At 34.8% G+C, this 16,272-nt stretch overlaps 1 protein-coding gene across 2 annotated transcripts in view; it reads left to right on the top strand.

Moving 5' to 3' along the window:
- Positions 1–16,272, top strand: part of Ipo8 (importin 8) — a 61,178-nt gene that overhangs the window by 13,873 nt on the left and 31,033 nt on the right. The window contains exons 4-14 of one of the 2 annotated variants that reach the window (XM_020178133.2): positions 1,156–1,314; positions 2,765–2,921; positions 5,403–5,492; positions 7,350–7,444; positions 8,016–8,100; positions 10,428–10,562; positions 12,143–12,242; positions 14,444–14,520; positions 14,852–14,968; positions 15,414–15,503; positions 15,662–15,827. In XM_020178133.2, coding sequence (XP_020033722.1) covers positions 1,156–1,314; positions 2,765–2,921; positions 5,403–5,492; positions 7,350–7,444; positions 8,016–8,100; positions 10,428–10,562; positions 12,143–12,242; positions 14,444–14,520; positions 14,852–14,968; positions 15,414–15,503; positions 15,662–15,827 — 1,271 coding nt within the window. Of the gene's footprint in view, positions 1–1,155; positions 1,315–2,764; positions 2,922–5,402; positions 5,493–7,349; positions 7,445–8,015; positions 8,101–10,427; positions 10,563–12,142; positions 12,243–14,443; positions 14,521–14,851; positions 14,969–15,413; positions 15,504–15,661; positions 15,828–16,272 lie in introns of those variants that run through there. The other variant, XM_074083023.1, reaches the window with a different exon arrangement.

The following is a 16,272-nucleotide window of genomic DNA, read 5'->3' on the forward strand; positions in this document are numbered from 1 at the left end:
TGATAACTGATCTAAGTGTTAGGAGATAACATCATTTTAATCCCTTAACTGGTCCTGTTTTTCTGTTTTGTATCTTTCCTGCTGCTTTTTCCATTTACTTCTTGGGACTGTCTCTTAGCCTTCCTCTTTAGAAATTGCCTGACTAATCCTTGTTTCTTTCTTATACTCAAAGTACAAAAAAATTAGTATCTCAGGCTGCTTTGAGATACCAATGGTGAGCCACCACGGTGGCTGTTAACAGATGAGGGTGGGTGCTCAGAGTTTTGTTCTACAGAGAAGTTTCCCACAGCTATGTAGGCCTCCGTTTTATTTACTTTTGCCATCTGCAGGTTAGGTTTGCCATCCTTTTTCTTTTGGTACTGGGGATCAAACCCAGGGTCTTGTACAAGCTAGGCAAGCACTATACCTTTGAGCTACATCCCCAACCCTAGGTTCGCCTACTTAAAATGATATAACATTTTGGTCTTCCACTGCACCTTTAGGATATGAGAGCCAAAATATAAAATGTAACAAACTGAGAAGTTTTACAGATTTGAAGTATATTCACTGTCTGCTTTGAAATTTGTTTTTTTTATGAGTTTTAAGTTCATTAAAAGATATGCTGTCTTTAGGATAGGTAGTTTTAAAGGTTTTGTTGATTTTAGGATGTCCTCTATTCTCTTTATCTTCATTAAATTGAGTCATGAGGGATGGCAGAGTGGTTCAAGTGTTAGAGCACCTGCCTAGCAAGTGTGAAGCCCTGAGTTCAAACCCCAGTACCACTGAAAAAAAAGAAGAGAAAAAATTGAGTCATGGAGGAGACTTTTAAAGGACTACTTTCTTCCTTCCACGTTACCACATGTGTACAGTCATTTGCTGCCTGACAACATTTTGGTCAACCACATATACATTGGTGGGCCCATGAGATTATGGGTGGACTCATCACCTAGTGAGTGATGTGTTAGCTATCTTAGTTTATGAAGGTACACTCTATGCTGTTTATAAAACTGAATTTGCTCAACAAAACATTTCTCAGAGTGTTTTCCATGTTGTAACGCATGGCTGTAACCATATTATAGGTAAATAGGAGTTAAAATTTTTTAATGTAAAATGTTATTTTTTGAGACATGTACTTACAACTACTTACATTTTGGCCTTTTCCTCCCCACTTCATAGAGTCCAGTTAACAGTGTGTCTCCGGGTCATCATTAAACATGATTTTCCTGGCCACTGGCCAGCGGTGGTCGACAAGATAGACTATTACTTGCAATCACAGAACAGTGGAAGCTGGCTTGGCAGTTTATTATGTCTGTATCAACTGGTGAGGACTTATGAGTAAGTTGGTTCCCTTTAGCTGAAGACCACAGCCCTGTGTAACTTTGGAATTAAGTTACTAGAGGGGTCTTTATTATGTTCTGCAGAATCAGGTTTATTTGGACTAAGCACAGTTAAACATGTTTTTTTACTCATTGCTAAGGAAACCTTAATCTTCTAATGTACATTGCTAATTTCTAAGACTGCTGTATAATATGTAGTGCTTTTAAAATTTGTTAGATTCAGAGGACTATTTACTAAAACTTTTCTGGAAACTGCTATAGAGCTACCTTAACATTTGTCTTCTGGTGAGCATATTATTAAGTAAATCAAATCAGGTACTTTTCTGAATGCATGGTAAAAAATGTTAAAGTATTTCTGTTAGTTACATTCTTTTCCATAAAAGTTGCTTGCAAGGTGGTGGACTTAGATTTAATAGTATTTTTTGAGATGGAGTTTCATTATATTGCCCAGCTTGGCCTTGAATTTGAAATCCCCTAGCCTCAACCTCTCAAGTGCTGGGATTATAGGCTAGTTCAGATTGTATTTGTAGAATTTTTGGAGAATATTTTAGATTTATATCAATGGAAATCATCTGAGAGCACCCACGTTTGTAAGCTATTTTAACTTCTCAATTTAGGGCAATATAAGAAAAAATTTTCCCACATATTTGCTATGTAATATGAGCATCTAGTTGGGCATCAGTGGCTCACGTCTGTAATCCTAGCTACTCAGGAGGCAGAGCTCAGGAGGATTACCATTTGAAGTCAGCCCAGGCAATTAGTTCACAAGACCCTATCTTGAAAATACCCAACACAGAACAGGGCTGGTGGAGTGGCTCAAGTGGTAGAGTGCCTACTTAGCAAGCATGAGTCCTGGAGTTCAAACCCCAATACCACAAAAGAAAAAAAATGTCTATTACAACTAGCATATTAACTTGTATTTAATAGGATGGATTGTGGTTTGATGAAAATTAAATACTAGAAAAAATTTTGTTAAAAAAACTACCAAATAGTTGTGGGTTTAAACTAGTCTAATTGTTTCTAGAAAGTTTTTAGCTATTCTGCCTGAAACAGGGATGAACTGTGTTAAAGTTCCTTCCAACATTATTTTTTTGTGGTACTGAGTCTTGAACTCAAGGCTTGCTAGGCAAGCACTCTACCACTTGAGCCACTCCACCAGCCCTTTTCAGTATTGGGTATTTTCAAGATAGGGTCTTGAGAATTATTTGCTCGGGCTGGCCTTGAACACTAATCTTCCTGATCTCTGTCTCTTGAGTAACTAGGATTACAGGTGTGAGCCACTAATACCAGCTTCTTCTAATATTATTTTAAAAATAGAAATAGAAAATGTGAGCCAATGCTCTGCATGTTTTGGTTTTATGTAGTTAAGTATTTGTTTTTATTCATTGTTTTTAGCTCTTTGGGAAAAAAACGAGAAATTATTTTTCTTTTTATCTTTGTTCATGTAGATATAAGAAAGCAGAAGAAAGAGAACCTCTCATAGCAGCGATGCAAATATTTCTGCCACGTATTCAGCAACAAATTATGCAGCTCATTCCTGATTCCTCCCATTATTCTGTATTATTGCAGAAACAGATTCTGAAAATCTTTTATGCACTTGTGCAGGTATGTTTTTATGGCAGAAGACAAATATGGGGCCTTGTATTTCTACCTAACGTGGAATATGCTTGATAAGTATCAGTTATTAAAAACTATATATTCTCCCATGTATTTCTTTAAAAAAATCCTTATGACAAACTGGCTTGAAGAAATTAACCTAATTACCATGGCCATCTGAGTTGCGGAAGTGACTTTCAGTCCTTTGTGCTGCTGTCACTTTAGTCTGAGGTCCTGAGTAAGCAAGAATCAAGGTGTTACTTGCTCCAACACTTGCACTTATCTGTCCAAAGCATCCCTTCTTGTAGATGAGTCATGATTATAGGGGAAGAGGAAGGAAAAGAAGAGAGTACTTCTTTTATTGGCAAATCATAGTGATGTTAGTTTCTCAGTCTTTGACCCAACTTAAAACTAATAAGATTTAGTAACTCATTTGCCTAGATTTAAACCACTCCCCTTTTCTTATCTGAAAGCTATAAGGGTTACTTATATGGGAACCTAAAAAAATTATTAGAAGATAGAGATGGAATGTGTTTAAAAATACATCAAAGAGAATATCCCCCACCCAGCACAAAAAAACCCAAAAAAACAAAAAACCAAGAATATTTAACACTGAATCCTTGAAAGATTTGGGTTAGATTATTTAGGTCTGTGTGGAGGAAGTGTTATTGTCAGCCTAATCTGCTTGATGATGAAAGAATTAAAGCTGTAACACATGCTTCCTGGTTAAGCTACTCATGACAAGAGGATAGTTTTGTTGAGCTGGAGAGCTGAGCTAGTCTTGGCTTCATACTTGATTTAGGTACTTTTGCACCTTTTAGGTACCTGTTTAGAATGTTTCTCTTCAGTAAAGAGTTATAGTTGTATTAAATTCTGATCTTTTAAACTTTTAATGGAGATAGTCTGAGGTACATTTTTTTTTTCTTTTTAGTTCAGCAGTTTTGAAGGAAGGAGAGGGAAAGAGGCAAGTCTGAGAAGAGAGAAGAAACTAGAAAAATACACTCTCCCATCTGTCTTTTTAAGTAATAGGGAAGGAAGATTCATGGGGCAATTACTTATCAAAGTGCTGTTTAGCAGTCTTCCTCAGGAGGATCACTTTTCTCTCAGGCAGATTGTTTTTATTCAGAGATGTTTTGGCACTTGATACAGTAATAGCCCATTTATTCAGAGGCTAGACTTTCGTTCCCCACTGGGAGAAACACAGCCAGGAAGTGGGCAGTAAGACAAAGACTGATGAAATAATTTTTCTAAAGCCTCTTCTTTGACTTGATTCACTTAAAAGGACAAATCTGTAATATTTTCTCTTAACCCATACATGTTAAATTCCTAAAGAAGAAGAAGAAAAAAAAATGATGAAAAACCCTCAACATTTTTTTTTAAACAATTTTGATAATCTTTTATATTACTAAAACAGTAATATTCTTCTCTGGAAGCAAAAATTTTAAAGGATTTGAGAGACACAATTGCAATAATAATGTTAAGTAAACAGTGACTGTCCAATAATATGAGAGGATCCAGAGGAATTGTTTTTAAAAGTCTGATAAAAGGAGATTGATTTTGTCTAAATAGCATTTAGCATTTGGTATGGGGCACATTGATATTTCATATGTACCTCAGAAATTGCCCTTTTCTTCCTAACTCAGGGCCTCATGCTTGCTAGGCAGCTGTTCTACCACTTGAGCCCTTCTGCCATCAGTCGTTTTTGTGTGTGTTGGGTATTTTTGAGATAGGGTCTCACTTTTTGCCTGGCTCACCCTGAACTGTGATCTTCCTGATCTCTGCCTCCTGAGTAGCTAAGATTATAGGCACGAGCCACTGGCACCCAACCCAAGTGTGAACCTCTTAATGCGGCCTTCCACCTTTGTCTTTTATCATTCTGTGTTTGTACTTAATTTTTTTTTCTTTTTCCAACTACAGTGCAAGCCCAACTACAGGGCAACAACTCTGTCTCCGCCTTATCATTATATCCTTAGAACATAGCATATTTTGGAACAGGCGTTTGTGGAGACCTATCCATTGTCCTTTGCAGCTCACAGGGTAACAGGGTAATCCAAAGTGGACTGTGGTTATTATGCCATGGCACAGAAGAAAGTAATTGAAAAGATGTTTCGTTAGTGTTCAATAAGGTAAAGATTTTCATCCAAGTGGTTAAAATTGAAAGGTTGGCACACAAAGAAGTAAATAATGAAAATCTCTTCCCTTGAATATTGTGCTGAGTAAATGAAGCCTTTAATGATATTAAATTAAAAAAAAATTTAAAACGTAGCCCAAAGAAACAAGTCATGACATGTATATTTCTGAATGAAAAAAATTTAGATATATATGCTTTAGATCTACTTTTAAGTTAAATTTTAGGTTGAATCACGAAATTACTATTTTCATGCTTAAATATTAGCTGTTTTATATATTTTAATCTTCCAATACAGATAAAATGGCCGATTTTTTACGGAAAGAATTAACAGTTGTTTATGATATTGCCCTGTTTTTCAGTATGCATTGCCTCTTCAGCTGGTGAACAACCAAACCATGACAGCGTGGATGGAGGTCTTCCGAAGCATCATTGACAGGGCGGTCCCTCCTGTAAGATAGATACTGGGGAGACTTGGGTTTGTAGTGCTTGTGGTAGGCTAAATCATTATTCTGCCTCCTTGAGAAAAATTACTTCAGTAATGCTAATTGATAAGCTAGTTCACAATGCTCATTTCTAAAAAGTTCATATCTGTAAAAATAATAAAATAATAACTATTAAATCTTACTAAAAATGGAAAAAAAATTTAAAAACCGATACTTATTCCTCTGTTTTTTTTCTTTGTATTTATATATAATATTTCATTTATAAAAATAATACATGAGTTGGGTGTGGGTGGCTCAACGCCTGTAAACCTAGCTATTCAGGAGGCGGAGATCAAGAGGATTGCTTCGAAGCAAGCCCAGGCAAATAGTTCACAAGACCCTGTCTGGAAAATACCCAACACAAAAAAGGACTGGTGGAGTGGCTCAAGTGGTAAAATGCCTACTTAGCAAGTGTGAAGCCCTAAGTACAAACCCCAGTACTGCCAAAAAGGAAAAAAAAAAAAATAGTGCATACATGCCTGGAGCCAGTGGCTCACACCTGTAATCCTGGCTACTTGGGAGGCTGAGATCAGGAGGATTGAAGTTCAAGGCCATCCTGGAGGCAAATAGTTTTAGAGAACATCTCCAAAATAAGCAGAGCAAAATGGACTAGAGGTGTGGCTCAAGTGGTAGAGTACCACCTGTTTTGCAAGCAAAATGCCCTGAGTTCAAACTCCAGTCTCACCAAAAAAAAAAAAAGATAAAATGTAAATTTATTTTCACCTTAAATTTAATATACTTAATTTTTTTTATTATGACTTTAATATTACCATTTTTATGACTTCATTTGCAGGATGTTTAGGTTTTAAATTTTTAGTCTTTTAACTGTAAGAATGTAGTAAATTTTTTGTGTATATACATGATTATTTTCTTCAGGTAAACTCCTAAGACTGTTTAAGCTTTTACAAATGCTACAAAATGATCATGAGAAGGGCGTCCTGGCTTATATTTTATTTTCTGAGCATCTTGTTTTTGGGGGTTTGAACTCAGGGCTTTAAGTTTGCTATGCAGGCTCTCTGCTGCTTGCTCTACACATCCAGCCCTGGTTTATACTTTAATAAAGCAGTGACCGAGAATGCACTTGATTCTTCTCTTTTTTTTTCTTTTGAGGTACTGGGGTTTAGAACTCAGGGCCTCACTCTTGCTAGGCAAGTGCTCTACCACTTGAACCATACCTCCAGCCCCTTGATTCTTAAGTTTGCTTGTTTCATAGGTAAAAGATATTTTGATCTGTAATAATACTTATATTGTTTTTATCTCTCAAATTAGCTTGTATTTTTAAAATTTAAGTTAGTATTAAAATGTACATTTTTTTGGTTGTCCATATATATATAGATATAGATAGAATATATCTGTATATATGGAATGAGTCCAGGGCCTGTGAATGCTAGGCACATTTTCTTCCACTGAACTCTGCCCTGAGTCTCATTAACCATATCTTGAAACAAATTATTTAGAGGTTTAATGTGCATGCATAAATACACAAAACAGTAAATGGTGTGTTGAATTTTGACAACATACAATTATACTACCCTCACCCAGATCAAAATGTAAAACCTTTTCATTATTTCAGAGTTTTATCAAGGGAGCATGGTGTTTGTATTTTGTTTTCTGTATATTTGGTCCTTCTGAAGATAGGAGATAAATGTGAACTGCAGTGTTGTCTAGTTGAAATTTATTTTGCCTACTTCCTACTTAGCATCTAAAAAGAATGTGCATTTGTGTAGTAATATGACTTCATATCTGATATGACTTTAGGTTTATTCTGCTTTTGTAAATCTTTTAATTATGTAAAAATTTAATCTGAGTGTTTTGTCCTCTTAGGAGACTCTGCAAATTGATGAGGATGACAGGCCAGAACTGGTATGGTGGAAGTGTAAGAAATGGGCACTGCTTATTGTAGCTCGTCTCTTTGAACGGTAATTCTCATTTATTGCGTTTGCAGCCTTACAGTCAGCCTTGGTATTGTCTATAATAGAACTGGATAGTTGCAGTGTATATTCAGCATTAAAACTACAGGGGGAAAAGAGTCACCCTCTGTTGGAAGTTGGCTTAATTGTGATCATTGACTTTGAGATCATAATGAGGTAGACAGCTTTATCTGGCTTTTTTCTGTGAAAAACCTGGAAAGGTGAGCATTGTTCAGTCTGTTAGAAATACTCAGGAATTTTTCAAGAAGGTGAATTGCCACTTAAGTTCGTAAGAAAGTCAAATTTAATTTTAAAAGCATTTATTGAAGAGACATGTTAGATATAGCATTTTATTCCTAATATCAGCCCTTTAGTTCTTGGGTTAGAAGGTAAAAGCTTCTAAGTGTGGTCCAGAACCTGAGTATAGCTATTCATGATTCACTGTGTGTTTTGTGAAAAAAGGGAAAAGTGCTGGTTTTCTTGCCTAATAGAATATTTCTTTCAGTGACATGTTTAACTAGTGAGCATGCTTTATTCTAAAACTTAACAGTATTTAAATGTTTCTTCTTTGAAATTTAAGGTATGGAAGCCCAGGAAATGTCACAAAAGAGTACTTTGAATTTTCTGAATTTTTTTTGAAAACCTATGCAGTGGGAATTCAGCAGGTAATAAATTTATGCTCTTAAAATAGAAGGGTTAGTTGTAACTGATAGCTACTTCTGTTTAAAAGTACATCATAGACATATTAATTCATTCTGTATTTAAACAGGATGAAATAGCAGCTCTGGGAATCTAATACAGGGCAAGTGGTTTTAGAATCCAGTCTCCTAGGGCAGCTACCCCTAGAACTGCCTTTCCTGACTCCTGGATTCGGGATGCATACCTTTACATTTGTTAAAAGCGGTGTAGCAGTCACCAGTGCTAGATTGGGCTCTTCTGTTAATATTCTTTGGCTTCTTACAAGTTCCTTAACTTATGTCTTTGAGCTTTACCTCTTCTAGTTCAAGAGTGGACGAGCTTAGATATTAAGACTCTCAGCTGAGAACTTACACATTTCTATGGAAGTTTGAGAACTTTTCTCTGAAGTGAAAATTAGGAGTTCTTGTGAAACATTAAGTGTTCATATTTAAAAACTTTAAAAACTATGAAGGACAAGTAGGCTATAAAGATTGGTTCATCAGTATTCCCATTTGATTCATGACATTCTTGTTATTTTTCAACAAATAAAATTAGTAATTTACTCACTGTGTCAGTACCCTGTTAAGGAAGGCTTTAATATATAAAGGCTATTCTTGGATATTTGTAAATGTTTGTCAGTGTTACAAAGTTAAGTGCTTTGAGCCTGTCACTGTAAGCTGGAATGTTTCCTTTTATGTATTATCATTTAGGCTAGTAGATTGCTTTCTAAAAAGTACTATGGGGCTAGAAGCGTGGCTCAAGTGGTACAGTGCCTGCCTAGCAAGCACAAATTCAAGCTCAGTACTAGAAACAAGACAAAGCAAACAAACAAAAACTGCCACATTTCAGGAAAGCTGTAGCTACAATTTTCTCACAATTATTTTGTTGACCCATGAGATAATCTATAGGGAAAATTAATAAGTAATAAAATGATAGTGGTGAATAAAATTATCCGTCCAGTAATTCAGAGTGCATACCAGGATAATCAGGAAGCTGACCATTTCTTTCTTCACCTCTTCCAATGGCTGTTAAACTCTTAAGTATATTAAAGTGGGTGTGCACTTGAAGTGTTTTTAGTAGAAACTTTCCAGTGTCATGTAAGCATATATGTTTGTGTACCTGTGAACACATATGTTTAAAACTATATCTCATGCTAGTGCATCCTTTCCAAAATTCTTTGTACCTTGGTTATTTAAGACATAAGTTCTTGGTATTTAAAAATAGCTTTCTATTATTTTTAAGAACTGTTCTCTCCTCACCATGTCTCCTCTCACGTTGCACTTTGTATGAGATATGCTGTTAGGAAGAATCATGTTCACTCTCATCCTTTCCCCTCCCTTGCAGGGGATGGTAGGACTTGTGGTGGATTTTATAAACCTGACTTTTAGGTGACTTGAACAAAACCCATGTTATGAACATACTTTGAAAGGTTCAGCAACTCACAAGTTTGCTAGAGTGACTAGAGTACTGGAGGTCAGGAATTGGAAGACTTGTATTTTGTTGTTGTGCTTCCTCTGCCTTGGGCAGTCACAGCTGCTTTGCATGTTCCTTCCTAATGAGCAGTTGTTTTAATCAGTTTTTACAGATAACTTCTCACTTTTGTGTTATGTTTACAAAGGTCTTCTGTGGTCCAAGATTGTAATATAAAATTCTCCCACATAGTCTTCTAGGAATTGTTCTTTTTCTTTGGTGGTACTGGGGTTTAAACTTGCCCTTACAGCAGGCAAGTATTCTACCACTTGAGCCATTCTTCCAGCCCTAGGGATTATATGCTTTCATTTTGTTGTTGTTGAAATATTTCCACATCTGGAGCTTATCTTGGTAGGAAGTTTAGTTAGGGATCTAGTTTAATTTTTTTTTAAAGAGTTAATCAGCTGTACCTATACTATTTTTGGAATAATGGTTTATCTTCCAGTTTGAAGAGTACTTATCAAATAATAAAATCTGTTTGTGTTGTCCTTATTATATGGAAGTTTTTATTCAGTCAGTCTGTTATTATTTTAAAAAGAGGAGTCTTATTTTAGAGAACTAGCAGCTGAATAGAACTTAGACTTATTCTGAGTAGTTCCACAGGTTAGAAGTAGGATAAACGCCTGGAAGTCACAGTGAGACATTCTTATTTCAATATAACACGGATCTACCAAGTAATTAAAACTACCCATATGAGCTTTCTCATAAAATACTGATTTTTTTTCCCAAATCTGTTAATATTTAGTTCTGTGTATGTAGGATCTTCTGTCTTGCCTAAAATGTTTCCCTTATCTTTTAATCTTATAATTATTCTTTTGTGTTTTCTATTTCTGTTATCCTACAGGTACTACTAAAAATTTTAGACCAATATAGACAGAAAGAATATGTAGCCCCCCATGTTCTTCAGCAAGCATTCAATTATCTCAACCAAGGCGTTGTTCATTCTGTAACCTGGAAGCAGATGAAGCCACACATACAGGTCAGCCTCAGAGAGCAGCTCTCCAGAACCATTCTTTGATTGAATTAGGTTTTCTAGATAAAACATAAAACCAGTGTTATGTTTTATATTTAATGTCTCTTTATTTCCACTAATAATTTTTAATAAGTTCAATCTTACATCTATTATGAAGGGCTTGGAAGATTTAAGCATTTGAGAAGAGTGTGTCCTTTAGGTTTTGTGAGTTGGAAGAATTGGATTCAGTTGATCTTATTTGAAATCTCATTTAACCTCAGTTTCTGTTCTGTGGAGGCAGATAATATTTTTCTAACCTTTTTATCTAAAGGTTGCTGGGATCAAATGAGGTATTTCATGTGAAAGCATTTTGAAAACTGCCAGCAGAGCCATTGTAAAATAGTGTTATTTTGTAGAAAATGAAGTCTGATATGTGACCATTTTCTTTTGTAGGGATGAGCAGAAAAGGTTTTTATGTCTTTTTTGGGATTAAGTTGTTTAGTAGAAGTTAAAGTTTTCTGATTTCATATCAGTTGTTTACTTCAAAGTAGAATTCTGTATTGTTATTTAATTCAAAAAGAAATGGGAATGGAAAATGGTGGTGCATTAAAAAATAAATAACTGGGTAATTCAGATACTAAGCTCTGAATTTCCACCTATAAACTATGAGTTCTTAAATTCTGTAAATTGGTATGTGAAAAGAAAATTATTTCACTTTGCCTTTGATTAGTGTTATATCAATATAAATCTTGCAAATATAATACTTTTTAATGTTTTTGTGTGGCCATCTTGATAACTATTTGCCTTCTCATTTTGATCAAATAATGATAATTCCTTTGCAGTTAATAATGATAGATTTAATTTTATATACTGTATTAGTATAAAGTACGGGTGAATTGTGATAGCCTTTTTTTGTCCACTTGATAACATTGGCCTTATTTTTACATGGCTGTAATATAATGTTGACTGAGTTTTTTCCCCTTAGAATTATTCAATTTGGAATAAGTAGTGAGACGTGGTCTTGTTTTTATAGGTAGTTGTTAGAACACAGCAGGGATTACTGGCCATTCACAGCAGTGTACAGAGAGGATACTAGGTACAACATTTCTCTCTGAAATGCAAAATCGTGCAGTAGAATATTGGCTTTTTTGAAAATGGAATAAGAAAAGAAAAATTTAATATTGTTCATACATTGAAATTTAACACTAACAAGGACATATTAGGAATCTCCAATAAGGAATAGTAAATGTAGTCCTGACTTGACATTTTTTCTTAAGGAAATCAGTCTGTTTAATGTTGATTTTTTTTTTTTTTTTTTTAGTAAAACCTTATTATCCCTGTTGTTGCTTCACAGAAGAATATCTACATTAGTTGCTTCCTTTATGCTTCTAATCACTTGCTGTTCAAAAACAATTTCATGTTTAACTCTTCATTGCCTTCGCCTTTGCAGATCTCTTGCTTTCCTACTTTCACTGTAGCAAATGCAGGCTTAAAAGGATTAACATCATTGATTAGAAAACTAACATCATGAAGTCTGTCAATAAATACCTTACTAGTAATCCCCAAGCCTGTTCTCATTCATCGTTTTGTTTTTTTTCTTACCTTAGAATATCTCTGAAGATGTGATTTTTTCTTTTATGTGCTATAAAGATGAGGATGAAGAACTGTGGCAAGAAGATCCATATGAGTATATAAGGATGAAGTTTGGTAATTGAGATTGTTTTCCTTATCAGTTCCTGAATATATAAAGTAATAAGATTAAATTATATTTTAAAGCATCTTTTACCACTTCGTTAAATTTCCAAAGTTCTTTGCATGACAAACTCTGAAACTCATGAGAGTCTGATGTTCTTTTGCACCAAAGGGATTTGATACTTTAGAATGGGGGAGACAAAAAGCCACTGTATTTATTTCTGTTAGGGATGCTGAAGCACTCATGGGGCTGTCTAGTACTTAGGCTGTGAGGTGCCAGACTGTAGGGCCCACGTTTCTTGTGCTCTTTGGGATACCCATTTATAGGTTGGGTTGTTTTCAGTTCTGGGAAATCCTTTGAATTTCTGCATGTTTTAGAGGCATTTGGATTGCTTCTTAATCCTGTGGACTAAGTATTCCACAAGGGAATAGAATTTCCTTCAGAGGCCCCATGTTGTGTGGCTTAGTTCTCTGGAGGTCCTTTTAGCTTGGATCTTCCTGGAAGCTGTTCAACTACTTGGGTTGCCTTAGTCATTGTCTTATCTTTAGTTAAGCACTTAGGTTAATTTGTGTACCTCCTACAACTTGTTATCTGTGGGCAGGAACCTTAGCTTATTTGCTTTATTTTGCATCCTTTTCTCTTCCTCACTTCTACTCCCCTAGTGGTTAGCCCAAGTAAATGTTGAAATAAATGATTCTAGAACTAACACTAAGGCACAATGAAGGTGCTGTGACAAAGCAGTGTTTCTCTTTTTTGAGCCAGGTACGTCTGGCTACCTGAATTAAATTTACTTAAACCTACCAGGTAGGTGCTGAATCATTGAACTTTGTCATTACATTGCTTTCTGTCAGTTGATTGAGTAAATGAGGAGGCATTTCTTCACTTGGAGACAAAAGTACAGGAAAAGCAAATGAAGTAGAAATGACATTTGCCATCTGTTTTTTGTCTCTGTTTTCTTTTGAAAGTCATTACTCACGTGCAGGATTTACTATTTCCTTTCTTTTGCTAGTTTGTTTTGACAGCTGAATGATTACCCAAACTTCAGTTTTCTTTAAGACATTCTTTTAGTGTTTACCTATTTTCTAATACCTGTGTGTTTTTGTAATGTACAGAGTATTTGTGTACCTTTCAGATACCTACCCGTATTTAATTTATTCTTCATGTCTGATAAGACAGCATCTTAGTTTTTAGGAAATATGATAATAGCTCTCTGTGCGTTGATTACTGTGAGAATTTGCATTTTATTGATTGTTTAAAAGAGAATGTGGATAGCTGAAGACTAGCTGATGCATTTTCCTTTATCATTTCCTTTTGTGAACTAGAATGCAGTGTGATACTTGATATGTGTATTTTGCTTTTAGGTAACTAGTGCAGAACGATTACTGTATTTAAAATTTTTTTGTCACTTGCAATTATTTATATGAACAAAATATTCCTGTTGAAATTTATTTGATTGATATTAATAATGATTTTATTAATTTTTTTTTAATTCTAGCTTTTAACCAGCATTTCACTGTTTCCCCTAATAAAAATGTTTTTAGATTTGGTAAAACTGACAAGAGTTAGTCTTTGATGTTACAAAAACCTGGATATATGAGTACTGGCTTGGTTGCTTACTTGTGGAACTGTAGGCAGGTTGCTTAACCTCTCTAATATGTAATGTTTTCAGCTGTAAAATGGGTATAATAGTAATACTGGAAGGATTTAATGGGCTAACACAAGGAACTAAAATTGTAGTGTGAAATTGTGTAACACCTGGCACAGAGTATTAAAATGTTAGTTTATGAGTATTATTTATTATATTTGTTTTTTATTTTTGAGAAAAAGATTCAGTTTGGTTTTATTTTTCATATTTAAACAGTGCTTCATCTTTAGATTGCCATGGAGGACATCCCCCTCATTTTGTTTGATTTCTTCCTAGGTTTACTGAACAGAGAATTAGAGGGGCTTTCCTTACACCCTTACTCTCTCACTCCTCCTTTTCCTAATATGTATTGTTTGTCTTTAGTATGATTATTTGAAAGGAAAACCTGTAGTTTGATAAATACTGTGTGCATGAGAATATTGATGATACATCCTTAGCTTCTTTATGCTGTAAACATGTGTCATCTGAGCTATTTTACTTTTTGGTCTGTTACAGTGGTTGGTCAGGTTTAAATCTATTTAATGAGTAATTGTGTTTTTACTAACATGATTTAACCTTTTGAAATCTTAGGTATATTTGAAGATTATGCTTCTCCCACCACAGCAGCCCAGACTCTCTTATATACTGCTGCAAAGAAAAGGAAAGAGGTATATAGCTGCTCCTTTTAAATCCCAAGTGAAAATAGCCTGCATTGATTTGACATTCTAATATACCCTTAGTATTTGAAAAATCAGACAGTTACTAGTTATGACCTGTCACCTTAAGATTTTTTTTTTGATTCTAGTAAGGGAAAAGGGTGAATTGTTTTTGGTTATTTTTTTCTTAATAAAATAAACCTTTCTTACTGAGCTTAAAGTTGCTTGGAAAAAAAAACCAATAAAATGACTTTGCTTTGAAATTTTTTACATCATATTTAATACTACCATAAGACAATGAAAGTTCATGCACACTAAAATGGATTTTTTTTTATTTCTTTAGGTATTGCCAAAAATGATGGCATTCTGTTATCAAATCCTAACAGATCCGAACTTTGACCCTAGGAAGAAAGATGGAGCCCTGCATGTGATTGGTTCCCTAGCTGAGATTTTATTGAAGGTTAAGATTATCCAGATTTAATTTACTTAATAAGACTGTGAAGTTTAGGCAAATAAGCAAGTATGCAGATTATTCATAATTTAAAACTGGCGACTACTTCTAGATGATTGAGTATACTGTAAATGTCCTTTCTGTCATCTATTTAATTAAAAAGAAAATTTTACTTTTGTTAGTTTTTCAGCGTGAAACTACTACTCTATACAGAAAGATCTGAAATAACTTTAGTATTATGTCTTAGTTCAATAAAAAAAAAATCAGTATCAAATTGATCTAAGGTACTATTTGTGTTAATGTAAAACATGCAATATGAGGTCAACCAGTTTTACAAAACTATAAATAGAAGTATATTAGATGTAAGTCATAATAAACTTATTTTATTATTAAGTGATTCTTACATGTGAAAAAGTCATTGATGCATTGAAATTTAATTTCCATTTCCTAACAGAAGAGTTTATTCAAGGACCAAATTGAATTGTTTCTGCAGAATCACGTATTTCCACTATTATTATCTAACTTGGGATATCTTCGAGCTCGGGTAAGTTTTCTATATTTCTGTTATGTATCTTAAAATCTCCATCTGTAAGGTAACTATTAAAATAAATGTGATACTTTACTAAGAAGTAAAGTATGTGTGTGACATTATTACAGAGTGCCATAATCCTAATATTGCCCTCCTTATTTCCTATAATACAGTCCTGCTGGGTGCTGCATGCATTTAGTTCTCTGAAGTTTCATAATGAGCTCAACCTAAGAAACGCAGTTGAATTAGCAAAGAAGAGCCTGATTGAAGATAAGGAGATGCCTGTGAAAGTTGAAGCTGCCCTTGCTCTTCAGTCATTAATTTCTAACCAGATACAAGGTGAAGCCAAAAATACTTTTTAGAAAGGTTATTTTTTTAGTTTTTGAGATGGTCTTACAAATAATTTTATTTAGTTCCTACCCTGAAGAAGGGGATTCTCAGGCCTAGGTATAGCTCAAGTGCTAGAGTTCCTGCCTAGCAAGTATGGAGCCTTGCATTCAAACCCCAGTACTTATCCCCCTTTTCTCCCCCTGGGTGCTGGTAGCTCACACCTGTAATCCTACATGTTTGGGAGGATTGTGGTTTGAGACTAGCCTGGGCAAAAGTTAGTGAGACGCCATCTCAACAGAAAAATGCTGGGCATCATGGTGTGCACCTGTCATCCCAGTGATGGTGAGAAGCTTAAAATAGGTGGCTCAAGGGTAAGGCCAGCCTAGGCAAAAGGTGAGACCCTAGTGTAAAGCCATAAGTTCAAACCCCAGTCACACACACACACACACACACA

The sequence above is a fragment of the Castor canadensis genome, chromosome 8 (assembly GCF_047511655.1).
Source record: "Castor canadensis chromosome 8, mCasCan1.hap1v2, whole genome shotgun sequence".
NCBI classification, from domain to species: domain Eukaryota; kingdom Metazoa; phylum Chordata; class Mammalia; order Rodentia; family Castoridae; genus Castor; species Castor canadensis.